The sequence below is a fragment of the Pantherophis guttatus genome, chromosome 3 (assembly GCF_059756535.1).
Source record: "Pantherophis guttatus breed Tessera chromosome 3, ASM5975653v1, whole genome shotgun sequence".
Lineage (NCBI taxonomy): Eukaryota > Metazoa > Chordata > Lepidosauria > Squamata > Colubridae > Pantherophis > Pantherophis guttatus.
This window is the reverse complement of record NC_142065.1, coordinates 150299546-150319940: the sequence shown is the minus strand read 5'-3', so window position 1 is coordinate 150319940 and position 20395 is coordinate 150299546. Positions and strand designations below refer to the sequence as shown.

The following is a 20395-nucleotide window of genomic DNA, read 5'->3' as shown; positions in this document are numbered from 1 at the left end:
AATACCCCCCCATTAGCAATTGTCCTCATTTAAGAATCCAGCTGTTGACATTGATTGCTAATCAAACAGAAGTCTATTTCTCAGCAGTGTAATTTGTATTTAGGATTTATTTTATGTTTTTTGTTTGTTATAATTCTACCCACATGGTCCAGGGTAGAATTTAAAATTAGTTCTACCTTAATTGTAACTTCATTTTCTTTGTTGGTAGCTGATGATCTTAGTGCCAACGAACAGCTAATAGGTCCACATGCATCAGGGGTGAATTCAATACTACCAAAGGAGCATGGAAGTCAGTTTTTTTATTTGCCGATCATAAAGCACAATAAGGATGAGGTAAATAGATTTATGGTTATTCTGGTTCTATTACTAGTGGTCAGTTATAGGAATAATATTATTTCACTCAAATCTCTTAATACTTATTTCTTGCATTTTATTTGTTGAACAATTGTGCCAAAAATTTGTTTTTGTTTAGACTTATTCCTTAAGAATAAAATTTAACATATACGGTAGATGTTTAAAGAGTATCCTAAAAAAACACACTCTAGTTTTTTAACTCTTATTATTGTAGCCCTTTTATTGAAGAAAGGAATGAATGAATGAATAAATAAATAAATATTAAATTATTAGTTATAATGCCTTCATTTTCAGTTCTTGAACATCTGATTGATTGCTATGGAAAATAAGATGTAGACTAAACTTCATTAATTTTCTGTTAGCTAGATATGTTCAGACTAACTCTTCAAATTTACAGATATTATGGCCAATAGTTAGGAATTCTGGGAGTGGTAGTTCTAATAAGAGGACACCAGATTTAGGAAAGCTGCATTAGTTAGAGCCTCACTGTAATCCAAATGGGGTTTGTATTACATTATATTAAATAAGAGATGCGATAGCATATTTTCTTAACATAAAAATACGTAAAACATCTTTTTCTTTATAGTGGAGAAGAATATCCTAAAACTAAGTTGCTCCTCCTACTTGGCCTAGTCTTTTCAGTGAGGATATTGATAAACGTGAAAGCATTTAGGTCAACAAAAGAAGAAAATATTTGTAGTTTAGGGTTGAACAGTGGGGTCCTTGATGCTCTCTTGAACTTTGTTGTTTTCTTGCAGAGTTTTCATTACTAACATAAGTTTTAGAAGGGAGTGGGATTAGCTCTCATTTTATATACAAGTAGTTTGCCCTGTCAGTTGTTGGAGGGAATGGTCTTAGAATGGCAGTTGTTAGAAGCATTATTATGAACATTAGCACCAGCCCCGTCTCAACTTTAAAATATAACAGGGTATTGCTATAGTCTTGTTAGATGTAGACTTCAATATCTAGGATAAATAATTTTCTTCAAGAAAAGGTATCTTTACATTTCAGATCCACATAGATGTGAGTTGAGTTTTCTATTTAACCTTCAACCAAACTATCCCTTTAGATTTCAGCCACTGCAGCCTGGGATTCTTCTGTACATGATTCAGTTCACCTAAACAGAGTAACACCTCAAAATGAGAGAATATATTTGATTCTCAAGATTACAGTCCAACTCAGTCATCCTGCTGCAATGGAATTAGTGTTACGTAAAAGGATTGCTGCTAATATTTATAATAAGCAGGTAAGTGATGTCTTATATACCCTATGCCCAGTGGTGGGTTGCTACCGGTTCGCCCCAGATTGGGCAAACCAGTAGCGGCGGGAGGCTCCGCCCACCCGCCCGGACGCTTCTGCGCATGCGCGCCCGCACACCCACGAGCAAACCAGTAGTGACGGATTTTGAAACCCGCCCCTGCCTGTGCCATTTCCCATTATGCATTTTAACATTATAGTTAAATCTCATTCATCCTTGAAAAGTTCATGCTTAACCATTTTATATTCTATCACTTACTAGATACATTCCCATTTAGTTTTGCAATTTGAAAGCATTTCACATGGACTTAAATGATAGATATATGTTGAACGATATGAAAAAAAAAACATACTCTTTCTAAAAGTTCATATATGTACTGTGCCTGAAGTAGATTTGAGAAGAAATATTCAATATATATTTGATATACTAGTTTAGAGAATTTGATCACTTGCGGGTTTTTTTCCCCTAGAGTTTTACACAAAGTCTCAAACGAAGAATATCTCTTAAAAATATATGGTATGCTTGTGGTGTGACCTATGAAATAGTATCCAACATACCAAAGGTAAGTACAATTGTGCTCCTATCAAGAAAATGGAATACCTAATTGGTTTTTTTCATACTAAGTCATTCTGACATGAACCTTGTTGCAGATTGAACTACGTAAAGTTGGAATCACGCATTAAACCTAACATTTAATTTTTAGGCCACAGAAGAAATTGAGGACCGAGAGACTCTAGCTCTGATGGCAGCCAGAAATGAAAATGAGGGTACCTCTGATGGCGAAACATACATTGAAAAATATATCCGTGGGGTATTACAAGTGGAGAATATTTTGAGTCTTGAACGTCTGAGACAGGTGAATAGAAAAAAAGCTTTGGGCTTATTGCATTTGGTTGTTAGGTATGAGGCGTATTTGAATCTGAATCAAAAAAGTTCAAGGGTTCAAGGTAAAGAAGCACTCATATTTGAGACAAGCCTGGGCATGCTGTTAGTGCCTCCTTACTCAATAATGTATTTTCAAGGGGTTGAATGGCTATCATGTGAACCAGGATAGGATACGGTTTCCTTGAAGGAAGTGTTGACAGGTGCGGCATGCCTACCCATGAGCCCTGCAAAGCATTGTTTCTGCATCTGATCTGAAGCACCTTGCATCCTGAATGTTTCCATAATGTCGTTGCTCTGGTATTACAGGTAGTCCTCGACTTACGACCACAATTGAGCCCAAAATTTCTGTTGCTAAGTGAGACATTTGTTAAGTGAGTTTTGCCCCATCTTATGACTTTTCTCACCAGGCTCAAGGTTGACGTAGTCTTCCATCCTTCCAAGATCGGTAAAATGAGGACCCAGATTGTTGGGACAATATGCTGACTATGAACTGCTTAGGGAGGGCTGTAAAGCACTGTGAAGCAGTATATAAGTCTATTGCTATTGCTATTTCTTAAGTGAATCCTTGCAGTTGTTAAATTGGTAACAAGTTTTGAAGTGAATCCAGCTTCCCCATTGACCTTGCTTGTCAGAAGGTTGCAAATGTTGATCACATGACCTTGGGACACTGCAACCATCATAAATATGAAACAGTTGTCAAAACATCTGAATTTTGGTCATGTGATCATGGGGATACTGCAACAGTCATAAATGGGAAAGATTGTATAAGTCACTTTTTTCAGTGCCATTGTAACTTTGAACGGTCACTAAATGAACAGTTGTAAGTCGAGGACTACCTATAGACGGCAGATCACCTTAAAAACTTACTTTTTGAAATATATTTTAAAGTGATGACCAGTCATTGCTACATCTTGAGGTAATAAAAATGGTTATCACTGGATATGCAACAACAAAGAAAGAACATGCTATAAATAAATGACAGCAGATGACACCAAGCTGGCAGAAATAGCCAACACTCCAGAAGATAGGCTCAAGATACAGAAGGATCTTGACAGACTTGAACATTGGGCACTAGCTAACAAAATGAAATTCAACAGTGAAAAAAGTAAGGTTCTACACTTAGGCAAAAAAAACAAAATGCACAGGTACAATATATGTGGTACCTTGCTCAATAGTAGTAACTGTGAGAGGGATCTTGGAGTCCTAGTGGACAACCATTTAGATACGAGCCAGCAGTGTGGAGCAGCTGCCAAAAAAGCCAACACAGTTCTGGGCTGCATAAACAGAGGGATAGAATCAAGATTACGTGAAGTGTTAATACCACTTTATAATGCCTTGGTAAGGCCATACTTGGAATACTGCATTCAGTTTTGGTCGCCATGATGTAAAAAAGATGTTGAGACTCTAGAAAGAGTGCAGAGAAGAGCAACAAAGATTATTAGGGGATTGGAGGCTAAAACATGAAGAATGGTTGCAGGAACTGGGTATGTCTAGTTTAATGAAAAGAAAAACTAGGGGAGACATGATAGCAGTGTTCCGATATCTCAGGGGTTGCCACAAAGAAGAGGGAGTCAAACTATTCTCCAAAGCACCTGAGAGTAGAACAAGAAGCAATGGGTGGAAACTAATCAAGGAGAGAAGCAACTTAGAACTAAGGAGAAATTTCCTGACAGAACAATTAATCAGTGGAACAATTTGCCTGCAAGAAGTTGTGAATGCTCCAACACTGGAAATTTTTAAGAAGATATTGGATAACCATTTGTCTAAAGTGGTGTAGGGTTTCCTGCTTAGGCAGGAGGTTGGACTAGAAGACCTCCAAGGTCCCTTCCAACTCTGTTATTCTATTCTATTCTATTCTATTCTATTCTATTCTATTCTATTCTATTCTATTCTATTCTATTCTATTTGAAGTTCCTATTTATCCTGAAATATGATTTTTGTTGCAATCTTCATATATACTGAGAATGGAGCCTTGTTTTTAAGTAGATTTATAAACATACAATATTGCTTGTTAATTTCCTACCTCTATTAAAGTAAGTAGAGTTCAGTGTGTTCCTTCTATTTTAACACAGGCAGTCACAGTTAAAGAAGCTCTTTCTGCTAAGACTCGACACCTACAAAGGAGTATTAGCACACCAAATGTTCACAATGTAAGATAATTTTCTAAGATGTTGCACTCCTGTATTACTGTAAATGTTAAGGTCATAGTCATATGTGTACAAATTTCAGATTGTGTAATAAGTAGGAATTTCCTGCAATACAAAATTAGCAATTTCTGCTAGTTTATTTGGCACATTTTATTTATTTATTTACTCACTTTCTAAATCTGCCCAATCCACAGAGCAACTCAAGGTGGCTTACAGAGAATTTAAAACACATTGTAATCACAAGGAAGAATAAAAAAGATAAAGCATCTATGCACAAGAAAGAGAAACTTCAGTTATATCCAGTGGTGGGATTCAGCCAGTTCGCACCACTTCGGGAGAACAGGTTGTTAAGTTTTGTTAACTGCCAAAAGCAGTTTGGCAAACTGGTTGTTGGAAGAAATCATTAGGGCACAGAACCTGTTGTTAAATTACTTGAATCCCACCACTGGTTATATCTCATCCAGCTGGTCCACAAATCTGCCCCTACTCAATATCTGCCATCTTTTTGAAGCCATTCTGAATTACAACAGGGTTGGGATAGATCTTGGGGGAAAATGTTGATTTAGAGGACAAGCATACCTCCTGGGCCCATAACATGTTGTTTAATTGATGGACCTTTATGTGCAAACTTTTCCTGCTCTTATAGGAAGGGCATTGAGCAGAAAAGTGGTCCGGCTAATATCCAGATTAAGTTATGGAATGGAAAAATAATTTAAGATTAGTAGTTATAAAAAGAGCTGTGGTGGCACAGTGGTTAGAATGCAGTATTGCAGGCTACTTCTGCTGTCTTCAGCTGCCTGCAATTTGGCAGTTCGAATCTCACCAGGCTCAAGGTTGACTCAGCCTTCCATCCTTCCAAGGTGGGTAAAATGAGGACCCAGATTGCTGGGGGCAATATGCTGACTCTGTAAACTGCTTAGAGAGGGCTGTAAAGCACTGTGAAGCGATATGTAAGTGCTATTGCTATTGCTAGTAGGAAATTTCCCTCTAAAATAAATTGCTTTATAAGCCACCTATAATCTTTCTGTCAGTGGTTGTCCATGTCAGTTGAGTAAATGTTTTAAAAAGACATTTGGAAATCTCAGTTGTATTTTTTGAAAATTCAAGAACTATTTGGTATATGCTCAAAATTGCATTTAGAGAAATCAATGCTAAATATATGATAAATTGTAGATTAAGCTTTGTTTGCTATGAATGTAATATCATGTAGAAATATGTCAAAACTTAGTAATAGATAGCCTCGGAGTGTACTGTAATTTCTTAGCAGGTTGATAGCATTCATTATATTAAAATTTGTTATGGTTGTTATTTTAGATATCTTCTAGTCGATTAGATCTTTCTGGATGTGATGAAGATAAGGTATTGGAATTATTGGCAATATATTTAGTATTTTAAAGTATTTTGAAAATATGATTGCAAATCCTTTTTTTCTTCATTTTTAATACAAGTTTATATAGGTATCATTTAAAATCATATATATCAACAATTAGGAAAATGATTGCTGATTGTTTAGAATAAGTATGGTATTAGTAGAAAAAAAATTGGTGAATACTTGTTAAATTCAAAAGAATGTTTTCTCTTGATTGATGGGGAAAATTATAAAAATAGCTACAATGCAATTGTACCTAGTACAAAGATACCTAGAAGTTTTTTTTTTAATTTCTTACTTACACACCAATAGTTATAGGATGTTTTTGCACAATATGCCACTGTAAAGCATTGGATAGTTGGAACCATGTTTATTCATTCAGTGCTGAACGATGTCTTTTAACTTGCTATAGGAACACAGTTAAAACAATATAAATACTTGAAATTGTTCATTGTTTCATGAGTGTTAAAATATATAATCAACCACAGATTAGTCCTTGTTTAATCACCATTTGTTCAGTGACTGACCACTCAAAATTATGATGGCACTAAAGAAATAGTAGTTATGGCTGGTCCTTGAAGTTATTACCTTTGCAACAATCCTGTGGTACTTGGAAACCTGCCCACCTTTATGACCACAGCGTACACTTCAACTCCCCCTACCCATCTCTTTTGGCCTTGTGAAGGAACAGTGGTTGCCTTGGCTGGGCACACCTCATCAGCAATGGAATTTTTGTTGCATAAAATGATGCTGTTTTACTTGAAAATTAATGTATTTTTTCCTTTGTTTACATCACAAGAGTTGGCTGGAAGGTCATCTAGATGTCATAGACTGTTCTAGTTATCAAGATATATCATGTTATGGTACTTTACCAAGGGATTCACCTCATAAAAATAAAGATAACAGTGGTAAGGTTTTCTTTTGTTTCGTTGTTACATTAATAGTGTGAAATATAAACCCTGTTGCAGTTGTTTCATTTGCAACTTATACAGGCCAGACAAGTTTTATACTGTTGTAATCTAAGCAAATAATATTTTTGCACAGCTGCAGAATTAGGACACTCTGAATTCCCAGATTAATCTGTCTTTCTAGGATTCTCTTAGCAACCTTAATAGAAGAACCCTTTTCAAGAAATAATGTTGCTAAACATAGAAAGTCATTTTTTGTTCACTGTTTTTTTTTATCAAAGCCATACCATACAGGATTTTAGATTCAAAGTTGAAAAGATCTTTTAAAACATGCAGATGTTTCCCCTAGCATGAGACTACAACTCCTGAAATGAGCTATATCTCTTTGAGATTGTGTAACTGCCCTCCATGGCTGCAACACAATTACAGGAAAATATACATTTGGGGCAAGGAGTTGCAAATAGATATTGCATGGGTACTCCAAAGTGCCTTTTGTCTTTGAATCCTAAGTGGTACACAGCCCTATTTCTTACCTTAACTTGATATATTGCTATTCCTTCAGATTTCTCAGGTTCTATATTTGATTTTTCCATATCCCATCTCTGGCTTAGATCCAGTTTTCTAGCTACTATAGTCTGATCTTAAAGGTGTGGTTTTTATATTTACAGACCTGAATCTGTAGGACTCCAGAGGACTAATGCTTAAACTATGTCTTTAACTAAGGGAGGTTTTTCATTCATATGCTCATCCAGCTAAGCAAAGCATCCTTCAGGCATTATGTGTTGACAGTATTATCTCATAAAGTTAATGAGGTAATAAAAAGGATGCATTGCTGTTATCCTGGTCTTTTGTTAAAGCATTTGAGATGGTAAACAGCAATCTATTGGGGATCACTTAAATAGATACAGAAGGTGATCATTTTAATTAATACAGAAAAATCCTTTTTATTATCTTATTATCTGTATGAGTATTTTACTGTTTCATAGTAGGCAATGCACTTTTGTTATGATTGTGTTTTGATTGCCCACCAATAATGTTATTTTAATATAGGAATTTACTTATTTTGTAATTAATAACATGTAATATTTGTTGCATTTTCCAGTGCATATGAATGCTTCCCACTGATTAGCACATTTTACATAAAGCAGTCTCCATATTCATTTGAATTTGAGAACCTGGTTTACAACTTTTTTCATTGTTTAATAAATTATTAGTAAATTATTCTGTGTTCTGCCATTAGTGCATGTTGCATTTGGCATAATAACATTACTACAAAGAGAGTAATTTCTCTGGGAATTCTATAGGAGGAAATTCTATAGAAGGGAAGCATAGGAAGAATGTGCATGTTTATGCAGTATGGTTTCTTAAAAAGCTATTTTTTAAAAAATCTAAAGCAGCATTGACAAAGATAAATGTTATTGCAGTGTGTTTTTAATTACCTATGTACATGAGTATCAAGCTCCCCAGAGGTGACAAGATAAAGGAAAGAAAACCACAAAAATATATTTAATGATGGTTTTGGTCAAAATAAATAAATAAATAAAAAGAATATTGAGAGAGCATATTTCCAGTCAGGACCATACTGAGTTAATTAGGATGAAATCTTTCTGAAAAGCTTGTTCCTACAGCTTTGTGGTCTCTTCTCACCTTTAAATATGACTCCTCCTTTCCTCCTTCCCAAAGTGCTGCACACCACAAATGTTATTTTAATATGCTCTGCCTACCTAGAAACAGTACATGTTACTGTTTTTTTTTCTTTTATTGAAACCATAATAGAATTGATATAATGCTGTGAACTGAAACTACAAAAGTATTGCCCTCTAGACTCTAAAATGTTGTATTTAAATCTCTTTGCAATATATTCTATACACAGATAAGATGATGGAAGAGCTTTCTCAATGGAAATGTTTAGTAAATTGAATGCAAAATTAGAGGAGGTTTTGGTGAGAAAGAATCTTATGGTTCAAAAAGTATTTGCTGTATAGAAATTTCCCTGCTGTGGGGTTCCATTCATGGAACATTTACCATCTGTTTAAGTTATAATAAAAAACAAACTGGCCTTTGAAATGGCGCTTATCAGTTTGTGAGGCTGCTCATTCTCGGAGAATGATTGGATGAATAATAGGATTAGTAAATTTGAGGAATCAGATGAAATGTAAATGATTCTACTTCATTCAATATTCCTCTGTGAGTTTTCTGAATAAACAATGCGATGAGTTCAAGAACAAAACCACTAAAGACATTAATAAACTCATGACCAAATATTTTGTGAAGCTTTGTTTGCCTTTCACAGCATTTGCTGATTTATTTTTCAGTTGATGTTCAAATAATGAATGTTTGTGGTGTTTCTATTTTGCAATCAGAGAATCTACACACATCAAGTATCAGTTCATTTAAAGCTTTCTCTCCACAACCACCCAAATTTTTCAAACCATTAATGCCAGTAAAAGAAGAGAACAAAAAGTCTTCTCTTGAGACGCAGCCTCTACTTAGCAAAGAGGTAAGTAGTAGGAAGAAATGTAGGTGTTAGTAACATTATATTAGTAACAATATTAGACTTTATATGTGGATAGTAATTATTTTTACCTAGGAAGAAGTTCACAGCTTGTATGTATGATACAAAAGCATTTGGAATTGGGTGTTAAACTTGGTCTGTTTATTTAAATGGGGTACTATTTCAGTGTCACCTCCCTTTGGTAAACATTCTTGCATGTATTATATTTTTGCTTAAACATGTTTGCATGCATAAATGTCTAACCTGAGCTGTCATATCTGTAGCATTGTGTTTGAAGCAATGTTTTTAAAGTCAAAGCTCATTTTGCATGGATTTCTACAATTAATTTAACTGCCATGCCTAGATTATTTTAATAAGAGAACAAGAACCTTTTGTGTTGTACTAACATGCATGGTTGAACGTCAGTATTTTCTTTGTGTGATGTTTTGTGTATCTTAACCTTTGCAGAGCATGCCATCATCTCAGGTATATAATGCTGATTGTGTTGTGTTGTCGTCAGGAAATAATGGCAATAGCATGCCGTTAGAACTCAATAGCATACAAGAGGCAAAGACTGTAAGTGTTGCATTTGTTTCTGACTTAAAGCCTGATGGCTATTCTAAATAAGCATTTATGCTCCAGCTATAAAGGGAAAATGCATGTATACAGTATTCTTTATTGCATCGGTGGTGCTTATGAAAGTGATAAAATCCACACATTGATATTTTAGACCGATCATTTATTTGTAACATTTCACTTTTTAAACAAAGGATAGGATTTAAATATATCTTTTTTTACCACCACCCCAAACTAGGATTGGAAACTGAAAAATTGGCACTGATTTCAACTTTTACCAGTGTTCTAAAACTTTTCATTTTTAATTTATACCGGTAGAGTACTTCACTGAAAGTGATAACTTACCTTAGACTCAGCACAGTTAATATTAAAAGCATGTAACAGCAAGTTTGCCATTCACTTGTGCATGTATGTATACACATTTATGCATGCATGGACCAACTCAATAAAATATAGAAGGCAAAATCCAGATTTAACACACATAACAGGGCGATAAAATAGATTTTCCTGCTCTTCTCACAACAGGCCTTTTAATTCCTTGACAATAGTATATAGAAAGTCAAGGGACTGTATTGAATAAAGGATGATATGGGGCATGGGGCAGACGGAGAAGTGAAAAATCCTTCAAGAAGCAGGGTTCTTTCTTCCTCCTTTTCACCTTTGCTATAGAGAACCAGAAACTTTTTGTAAAGTGTTTTTGGAATTTGAGAAGTTTCCTATTCTGGTTTTTGGTGAAAACCAACAGAAAATACATGGCAAATCTGTTTTAAGGCTTATCAACTCTAAACGTCCTTCCAGAATGCTTAAAAGAACAACTAGAACATGCTTATACTCTTCCATGTTTAGAAATCTTAGCCCTATCTTTCCAGTTGCATTCCATTATCTTAAACAATTATACCAATGATCCCCAACATTTCCAACTCCACAGACTGGCAGTGGTGAGGGTGGTAGGTGGTAGGCCAGCCTTGTGCACGCACACACCGCTTGCAAATATGGAGCTTCACGTACTCGCCCGCCACTTGCTCAGCCCAGTCCATGGACCAAGGTTTGAAGACAATAGTATAAATATGACTATAGATAGTCTTTGACTTACAACAGTTCATTTAGTGACCGTTTGAAGTTACAACAGCACTGAAAAAAATGACTTATGACCATTTTTTACACTTATGACAGTTGCAGCATCGCTATGGTCATATGATTTACATTTGGATGTTTGACAACTGATTCATATTTATGACGGTTGTAGTGTCCCAAGGTCACGTGATCCCACTTTGCAACCTTCTGTCAAGCAAAATCAATGGGGAGGCCAGATTCATTTAACAACCGTGTTACTAACTTAACAATTGCAGTAGTTCACTTAACAAATGTGGCAAAAAATGATGTAAACTGGGGCAAATCTCACTTAAATTTCTCACTTGGCAACAGAAATTTTGGGCACAATTGTGGTCGTAAGTTGAGGACTACCTGTACTACATTTCCATTACATTTATAAGCCAATTTCTAGCTGAAGTGATCTAGCCATGCTTACTCAGTGTCTTTTTCTGCATAGTAATTCAGAGTATACCCCTTAATGTGAAAGTAAAAGCTGACTATAAAATGCCCAATAGATGTTGCAATACATTAAAAATATACTTCTACAAGAAAGGAACATTATCCATTTTGTTATATAACCATGTTTTTGCAATTTAAGATTGACAAGGAAGATATTTCCTTTAATGTTTTTTATTTTTAGTGTAAGTCATCCAGAATCCTTTGGGAGCTGGATGGCCTCTAAATTTCATAAATAAATATGTTGAATATTCCACATGAACATTTCAGTTCAGTAGTATGAATATTAATGAACCTTTTATTCTTAAACTTATATAAAAATCTAATGTGTGCACTAGCAAACTATTATGAATAGTATCCCTATGACATACATACAAAGGTAATAATAAATTCATGTTAGAATCTAGATATATTATATAAACGTGTAGTGTAACTCATCTGGAGTAGCCACTGTCCTAAATTGTCATATTAAATTTATAGACAGCTTAATATTATAGGCTATACCACAAATTGTCTAGTTCCCTTTTTATTTAAAAGCATTTATCAAATAACATCTTGGTCAAGATTCAGTACTTTTATCAAGTAAAACCACTTTCTTCATGCACAAAAAATGAGGGGTTTTATTGTCTTGTTGATACAATGCTGCCAAAAACTAAATTTCCCCTGGCTTTTATTTCTTCTCTGGAAGGATTCTTCAGAGTAGAAGAGGGTTGCCAGGAATTTTCCCCTTGTTCCAGGACATTTATTGGATATGTTGTATTGTTGATAACTTAGCTAATGAAGGATAAGACAAGAAGATTCTGAAATGATTAGACCATTTTGGACTAGTTTAAAAAAGTCTATTGAATGGTGAGCCCATTTTATAGATTACTGGATCTTAGACATTGAAATAAATTTTAATAACAGTATGACTGAAGTTTGGCCGGTATCTTTCAAACCACTTTTAGTACTGATACACTTTCCAAAATGGAGTCTAATATTATATTCAGATTACATGGTGGTGTTTTGACATGCTCAGATAGTTAAAATAGATAGCTATAATGTGTAACTTTGGATATATCAAAAAATAGCAATGTCTGTTATACTAATAAGTGAGTAGTATTGTCCAAAAATCACTTGATGGTGAGATTGTTTGCCAGAGAATGTTGCTTTAATTTTCTGAAGCTGCCTGAGAAAACAGCACAAGATCTATGAGACTTAAGCCTTAAGATAATCATCATGTACTTTTTAAAAATACAAGAATCCCCTCCCAGTGATAATAGAGGACTGAGATCTGGAGATTTTTTTTCTTTATTAGAGAACCCCAAGTAGTGACAGAATGATATTGAATACTGAATGTACAGAAGTAGTTTCAGATCTGACAAAAGTTTTATTGTATCTATTGATCTATTGAACAAATTAACTGAGCATTGTTGGATATACAGCCAATTCTATTCATTTAGCTATTGTTACTTGGCCATTAATTCAAGTTATGATTTTAATTAAAAACAGCAATTTACAATTAATTTACATCATTTGCATTACTCTGCAGAAAGAAAAAAAACTTATAGAAATAAATTTTGGAAATTTTAAAAAGGACATGTTTTTAGAATTTTAAACTTAACAATATGTGGGCTGAATAAATCGATGTCTCACTTCTTTTTTATTAAGTCCACTTGAAAATTGTTCCTACCCTTTAGGTCAACATCTGAGGGGAGCATGGCCATTACTATTTCAATTTCTGCCTCAGCCTGCAACTTATAGGACACTCAGGATAGCTAATAGTCAAGAGGTAAACAAAATATAAAATAGTTAAAACCCAGTAAAGAACTTAACTTCATTACTGATCCTGTTCAAAAGGCCAGATTGAAAGAGAAAATTTGAACTCTTTTCCTAACGCTGAAACAGCAGATAAGTGCAATTTCTAGTTTGGATTGTCTCCGCCATGGCCATCCAGCAGTAGATAACCTGAACTAATGAAGGAAAGTCTCTTTAACAATAGTGCCTTCATATTGAGGCAGGCAAATTTATTTGGCGCTTTAGAGATTATAGTTAACAGCATAAATTCTATGAGAAGCATCTGTTGATGGCTGCTGCTGATTTATCAAAAATACACAATGATATTGTAGAAACAAAGAATCACTCTGCAATGGAAATTCTGGATCTAAACCATAGATTACTGGGTGTAATTTGCTTTGGTGGCCAAAGATATAATTTATGTCTTCTGTCATTATAGAAGCTTTTATGTAAATTTTTATTTCCTTCCAATAATGATGGCTGTAAAGCCATATAAAAATACACATTATTGTGAGAGCTGGGACGATTCCTTTTATCTTGATTGCCTGTGGTTGATAATTGCTAGCTACTGTTCATATAAGGTTTAATTTTTTTAGCAACTGATCTTTTGCATAGTGCCATAGTAAGTAATATTTCATTTTAGGCCAGTTTAGATGGTAGTACCTAGCCAAGTAAGCAAAGCTGGTTCTGGTTAGTATTAGCAATAGCACTTAGACTTGCCCTGACTTATATACTGCTCCACAGTGCTTTATAGCACGCTCTAGGAGTTTACAAGATCAGCATATTTCTCCTAACAACTGGGTCCTCATTTAACTGACCTCAGAAGGATGGAAGTCAACCTGAGTCAACCCTGAGTCCATCAGGATCGAACTCCAGGCTGGGGGCAGAGTTAGCCAACAATACTGCATTCTAACCACTGTGCCACCAGGGTTCTCACGGTTAGTCCTTAGATAGGACAGAACTAGGAGGCCCCAGACCAGTGTTTTTCAACCTTGGCAAATTTAATGCATGTGGCATGCATGCTGAATGTGGAATTCTGAGAATTGAAGCCCATACATCTTAAACTAGATTAGGAAGTTGAAAGAACCAAACTGGAAGAAGGTAATGGCAGACTATTCATATTGTCCAGAAAACTGCTAGCTCTTATTTCTGTATTCGCCAGGAACTTTTTTTCCTTAAGCACTAAAAAATATTTTTGGGAGTGTGTATTGCTTTTGAAACTATAAACTGCAGAACAAAATTCCACTGGAAAAAGGAAAATTTTCTAGTATCTGAATATCCATTAAATACTATAGTTTTATGAATGCCTGATTCGTTGCATTCCTTTTATAATTCAGATTTTAAAAACTGTGATCTTCTGTACAAATATGTTAGAGCATAAAGTCATAAAATGGGTATGTTGTAAAAGGTGTAGACATTTATATTAGATTTTTGCCCCTGGATTTTCCATATTTTATTATAATTGTCATCCTGATACATATGTGCTAATGGTTATATATGATAGTTAATTGCATGCTTTCATTTAATTCCAGCACAATTCTGATTGCGTTGTTAGCTTAATAAATAAGTTATAGGTACAGATCTGTACAGTTAACAGATTATTTGTATTTTTAGAGACTGATATTAACATCTATATTGCGATAATAGTTTAATCAGAATGAAATAATAGATGTTAAATTAGAATTTGATATTATTCAAACTCTTAGATGCTGGAATCTGAACTTAGTTTTACACCACATAGCTTCGTGTTCATTTTTCTTAAATCATACTGTACACCATGTAATCCATCCTGGCAAACTGTTAAAACAGAATGGATATTTTTTAAAAACAAGAATATAAAACATCCTGATGGATGAACGCCATTTTCTGAACAAGCTTTATACAGCATTGTGGATCCCAGCTCTAAAGCTTCTTAGAGAGACCTGGCAAATAGCAACCTTCATTAATACAAAAAACACATGTTGAGTATAATATGAATAGCAGATGCTCTTTAAAAGTAAGACTAATAAGTTCCACTAAAGTAAAATAAAATGAAATTCATGCCAGGAAGATTTTAGTATTTGGAAAAATAGCATTATTTTCCTAGTTCATTGTAACAAGGCTAACATGTGATAAAACAATTATTCTTTATTAAAAGCAAATTTAATGGGAGGTACCCATTACTGTTATTTATAAAAAGAGTTTCAAACATATTTTAAACCTTTTTGAAAGTTCCAACCTGAATATTTAATAGTTTCATTTTGTTCTGTTTCATGTAATAGTCATAATTTTATAAAATGTAGGAATTTCTTCTCTCTTGATTCTACATGTTGGAAACTGCCATAACCCAAAACTTTAAATGCATTTAATGATAACACAATTAACAAAAGTAACCTTTTCATTAAATCAGTTGTAATACTTGCCTTTATAATTTGAGATAATTACAATTCAATATAATTATAATGAATGAAGTAAATAGTTATTATTCATGTTGTCATCTTATGTAATAAATTACTAGTTTTGAAATGATAAGACTATAAGAATGTTAAAACATTATACTGAGTTCTCACTACATGGTGACTAAACTATCACAGTAACTTCTTTACTTAGGCATTAATCTTACCCCTTGTTCATTGATGACTTATTTTTCCTTTCTTTAAAATGTAGGAATATTGATATCACATTCTTATCCTTTAGCAGGACTCTGAGGAAGATGATGATTTGGAGATTAATAACAAGAAACCTTATGTGCCCGTGGAATTTGCTGACTTCAGTGTGTACAATGCTAGTCTGGAAAATAAGGAATGGTTATCCACTAAAGGAGATTGTACAAACTCTTGTGTTACTGAAAAAGAAGTATCTCGTAGCCCCACCACAAGCAGTATTACAAGTGGCTACTTTTCTCATAGTGCCTCCAATGCAACTTTATCGGATATGCTTATTCCATGTAGTGAAAGTATGGACCAATTAGCCAGTCAGACAAGGGATTTGGATTCAAATGACCACTCTGTAGCACACCTAACCCATGTTTTAAAATCATCAAACCAAGGCATCTCAGAGGCAGAAAGGGACTTTGCTAAATGTAAAAAAACGGTATTGCCAATCATAGGAACTTGTGCCTTAGCAACAGAAGTTCAAGTGTCTGAAAGCACAAGTGTAAATGCTCCAAGGTTACAGTGTTCCTCTTTGGATTCCTCTACTAACAAACATGAGATTGAATTTCCATCTCGAGAAGCAACAGTTGAGCACATTTCAAATGTTTTTGAGGATCATGCATTTACAGAATTCATGGGTGTTGATGACGCAAAAGAATTTGAATGTTCCACAAATATAACTTCTAACAGAAAAAAAAAGTTCTTAGTAGCTGGAATGAACTCTGTCATACCTTTCTCAAAAAGTGTTCATGACCAAGATAGTGCTTTGAGCTGTCTGGAATCCGGATCGGTGGGATACGACCTGGCAAGTAGTGTTGAAAATCCTTCGTTGAACGCCAGAGAAAAAGAGTCTTCCAATTGCCAACAGTGTGCAGATTCTCTCCCAGCAGGTGATTTCATTGGAAAAAATCATTTAGATGTCCCAAGTTCTGAAGATACTATTTCTGAAGGACATTCTAATTGGTTGGCAGTAGGAGAGCAAGTATATGTTGATGATAATAAGACTGGCACAGTAAGATACATTGGGCCTGTGGATTTTTCAACTGGTACTTGGGTTGGCATTGAATTGCATGTTCAAATGGGTAAGATTTCATTATTTTTATAAAATATTTAGAATCTTATACCAGTAAATTATTTAGTAGTACATGTAGTCCTCGACTTACAACTGTTCATTTAGTGACTGTTCAAAGTTACAATGGCACTGACAAAAGTGATTTATATAGTCTTTCCCATTTATGACTGTTGCTGCATTCCCATGATCACATGATCAAAATTCAGATGCTTTGACAACTGGTTCATATTTATGACGGTTGCAATGTCCTGGGGTCATGTGATCAACTTTTGCAACCTTCTGACAAGCAAGGTCAATGAGGAAGCCGGATTCACTTAACAACTGTGTTACTAACTTAACACCTGCAGTGATTCACTTAACAGTGGCAAGAAAAGACTTCTGATGATTACATGAGCATACACATGCAGTTCTCTTGGCAACGTTTTCAGAACTGGTTTGCTGATAACTTTCTTCCTAGGATTGAGAGAGCAAGTGATTGGCCAAAATCAACTAGCTGGATATGTGCCCAAGAGAAGACTAGAAATCAGGTTCCCTTACTTGTGGTCAACACTTCTTATCTGCTATGGCAAACTGGCTCTCTCATGTTTGCTTTGTAGAGTGGAATTATAAACTTGTTAAGAGACATCTTCAGCAATAAATTCACTATCTACCAAAAAAGTTCTTCACAAAAGAGTTCTTTCTTTAGCTGGGGAATCTCAGTCCAGAGAAGATAATATTTTAAGGAATATTTGCATAGTTCTAGAAATTAATTCCTCTGATGATTATAAATCTTCAGATTTTCAATCTAATTCTTACTAAAATTGCAGCATAACAAGGTTATGTATAACAATGTAACTTTTATTTGCTTTCAGGAAAACATGATGGAACTGTAAAAGGCAGAGAATACTTCCATTGCAAACCACAACATGGGATATTTGTTCGTCCCGAATGCCTTGCTAAATCACCAGCTCAAGTAAAGTTACGCAGTAGAACTTCACAATCTCAGGTATTGTCCAATGTGGAGAAGTTGAAGAGTTCAACATTTCAAGAATCATCCCCTCTCAAAGCAGAAGCCTTCTGTCAATCAGGAGATGCGGCAGCGTCTGCTTTTTCTAGAAAACAGGAGATTAGGAAATCTTGGATTAACTGAAGTTGGTTTTGGTTTTGCACTTGCTGCACATATCACTGGGGGTGGGGGGGATGGGAAAACAGTTTTTTTCAAAACAATTGTAGTTTTAAGATGTAATTGAATGTGTGAATCACAGATATAATTCTATGGTTCTTTTTTAAAAAAGTAGACTATGTTGACTGTGTATCATTTGTCTACCCGAAAGGCAAACATGGTTGCACACTAGAGTACAATCCTATCATAAGCTGGATATGTATCCCGTTGAGCTCAGTTGGATTCCTGAGAATGGATGTATATCAATGCACTGTTTGTAGATAAAACTGTGAGTTTTACTGAATGTTACTGAACAAATTGGGTTACATTTTATACAGAATATTTTATTGAGTGGAAAGGTCACGGGATGTAAATATGCATCTGAGGGAAAACCTACAATATGTTAATTACCAAAGAATTTGTATTAGATTAATACACATGCTGTTTATACCATGGTTTAATGGTATGGATACGTTTTAACTGACAGCTTGGTGCCATATTTCTAGAGATTAATACCAGGCATCATGCTACCGTATATCTTTTGTTTAATATGAACACTGAAGATACTGTTTTCACTTTGATTTTATGTTTTGTCTTCCTATGGGCCTGCCACTGTGTCAACTTGACATTTATTGGAAATATTTAAAATGCCTAAATATTGTATATATGGCATTTGTGTATGTGTACATGCCAACCAGGCATTCTAGATGCAGGAACAGTATTACTGCTTTTTAAAAACATGGGCACAAGAAAGAAAATAGCAGTACAGCATCACAAGTACAAAAAATGCACTGTTTGTTGCTGGCTGTGTGACAAGACTTGGGTAAAATGTTCTGAGGTGATTTAATCTGTAAATATATTTTTATATGAACTTGTATTATGATCTGAGGGTTTTAGGGAATTGTTCCGTGTATAGATACTACGTTGGATATATGTAAAGTAGCAAATGGTTCAAGAAAAAGGAAATATGAATGGCCTACTGTAGTTTTCACTTTTTAGAAAGTAATTGAGATAATGGGACCTTATGGACAAACTGCTGCTACTGCTGTTTGATTTGTATGTATAGTAAGCTAACTCCTAGTATTTTGCAATTATTGTAAAGAATGTAATTTATATTCTATTTCTGCTATACTGTATTTAATTGGTACAGAAGAATTGTGTTAGAATACAGAGTGTTTACTTCAGATTTTTATAAATGTTTTTGCTTATTTGATTTTATATTCTGTAACACAGCATTTTATTAACTAAACTGTTCAGTAATTCAAAGTTTAGCATATTCTATACATATGTCTGGATACACTTTTTGAAGATGATAAAGTATTAAAGTTGTAAAGTATGTTCATTGATGAATTTGTCAATCCCCTCTGCAAAACCATCATTCCTCACGTTGACTATGATGCATATGGTCTTCTGTACCATTAGGTAGCTTCCAGTTTATACATGAAAGCTTCTTCATCACACATAATTACTGAATTGAGTCTGAAATTATGGATTTCTGCTGGTGATGAGAGAAGGAAAGTAATTTTGCCAGTTTTTCCTATTCCTTTTACCCTTTGAAGAGCACAAGAAGGATCCTCATCAGCACCAAGGAGTATGGGAGGAACTGGTGATAATCATTTGGGATTGTGGGCTGCTTTAGAAGTGATTCTACAGGGGTGCTTCAGAGCACAAACAATAGCACTTTTCTGCAACTTCCAAATCTTTTCCCAGGATTACATTCAGCAATGGAAGATAAGCACATAATTTCAGAAAAAGAGGCAGCTGGATTAAAGGGCTCAGACAGCTGCTGCAATGAGCTTATTAAGGTCCTGATGCAGGCGAGCCTCCTGGGGAGCTACCCTTGATTGCAGTTGGCAGAGCCAAAGGAGGGAAGTGCAGTTAAAGAAAGATGCCGCCATAGAGGTTTTAATTGCCCAGGCCGCAGCGTGGTGGGTTTTCCTTAAGGTCAATTCGGATTTTTTGTCCTCTGCCTTCAGGGACAAATTTGGTGCCATGTCATAGAACCATTTGTCCTTCCCACTGGGGATGGGGAGCGACGCCGGGCTTGCCCATTGTCTAGAAACAGTTTGGGAACTGGAATGAACTGCTGTTCCACTATGGGCTCAGAAAATAGGCCCTGGCTATGATCCTGAGGAGGCACCACTGGCTCTGCTGCTGGTGAATCCTCTGACAAGTGGGCTGTGGCCTTTGTCTTATGCAATAATGATTTGAACAGCCCTGGAGGAAAAAGCCCT

The 20395-nt window shown here is 35.0% G+C and overlaps 1 protein-coding gene across 9 annotated transcripts in view; it reads left to right on the top strand.

Moving 5' to 3' along the window:
* Positions 1-19503, top strand: part of KIF13A (kinesin family member 13A) — a 73083-nt gene extending 53580 nt beyond the window's left edge. For 3 of the 9 annotated variants that reach the window (XM_060682090.2, XM_060682088.2, XM_087890347.1), the window contains 11 exons: positions 209-333; positions 1424-1600; positions 2082-2174; positions 2316-2468; positions 4570-4647; positions 5959-6003; positions 6813-6921; positions 9285-9421; positions 9884-9991; positions 15992-17030; positions 17872-19503. In XM_060682090.2, coding sequence (XP_060538073.2) covers positions 209-333; positions 1424-1600; positions 2082-2174; positions 2316-2468; positions 4570-4647; positions 5959-6003; positions 6813-6921; positions 9285-9421; positions 9884-9991; positions 15992-17030; positions 17872-18149 — 2342 coding nt within the window. In that variant the 3' untranslated portion in view covers positions 18150-19503. The remainder of the gene's footprint in view (positions 1-208; positions 334-1423; positions 1601-2081; positions 2175-2315; positions 2469-4569; positions 4648-5958; positions 6004-6812; positions 6922-9284; positions 9422-9883; positions 9992-15991; positions 17031-17871) is intronic. The other 6 variants (XM_087890346.1, XM_060682089.2, XM_087890348.1 and 3 more) reach the window with 3 other exon arrangements.
* Positions 19504-20395: the final 892 nt, after the last annotated feature.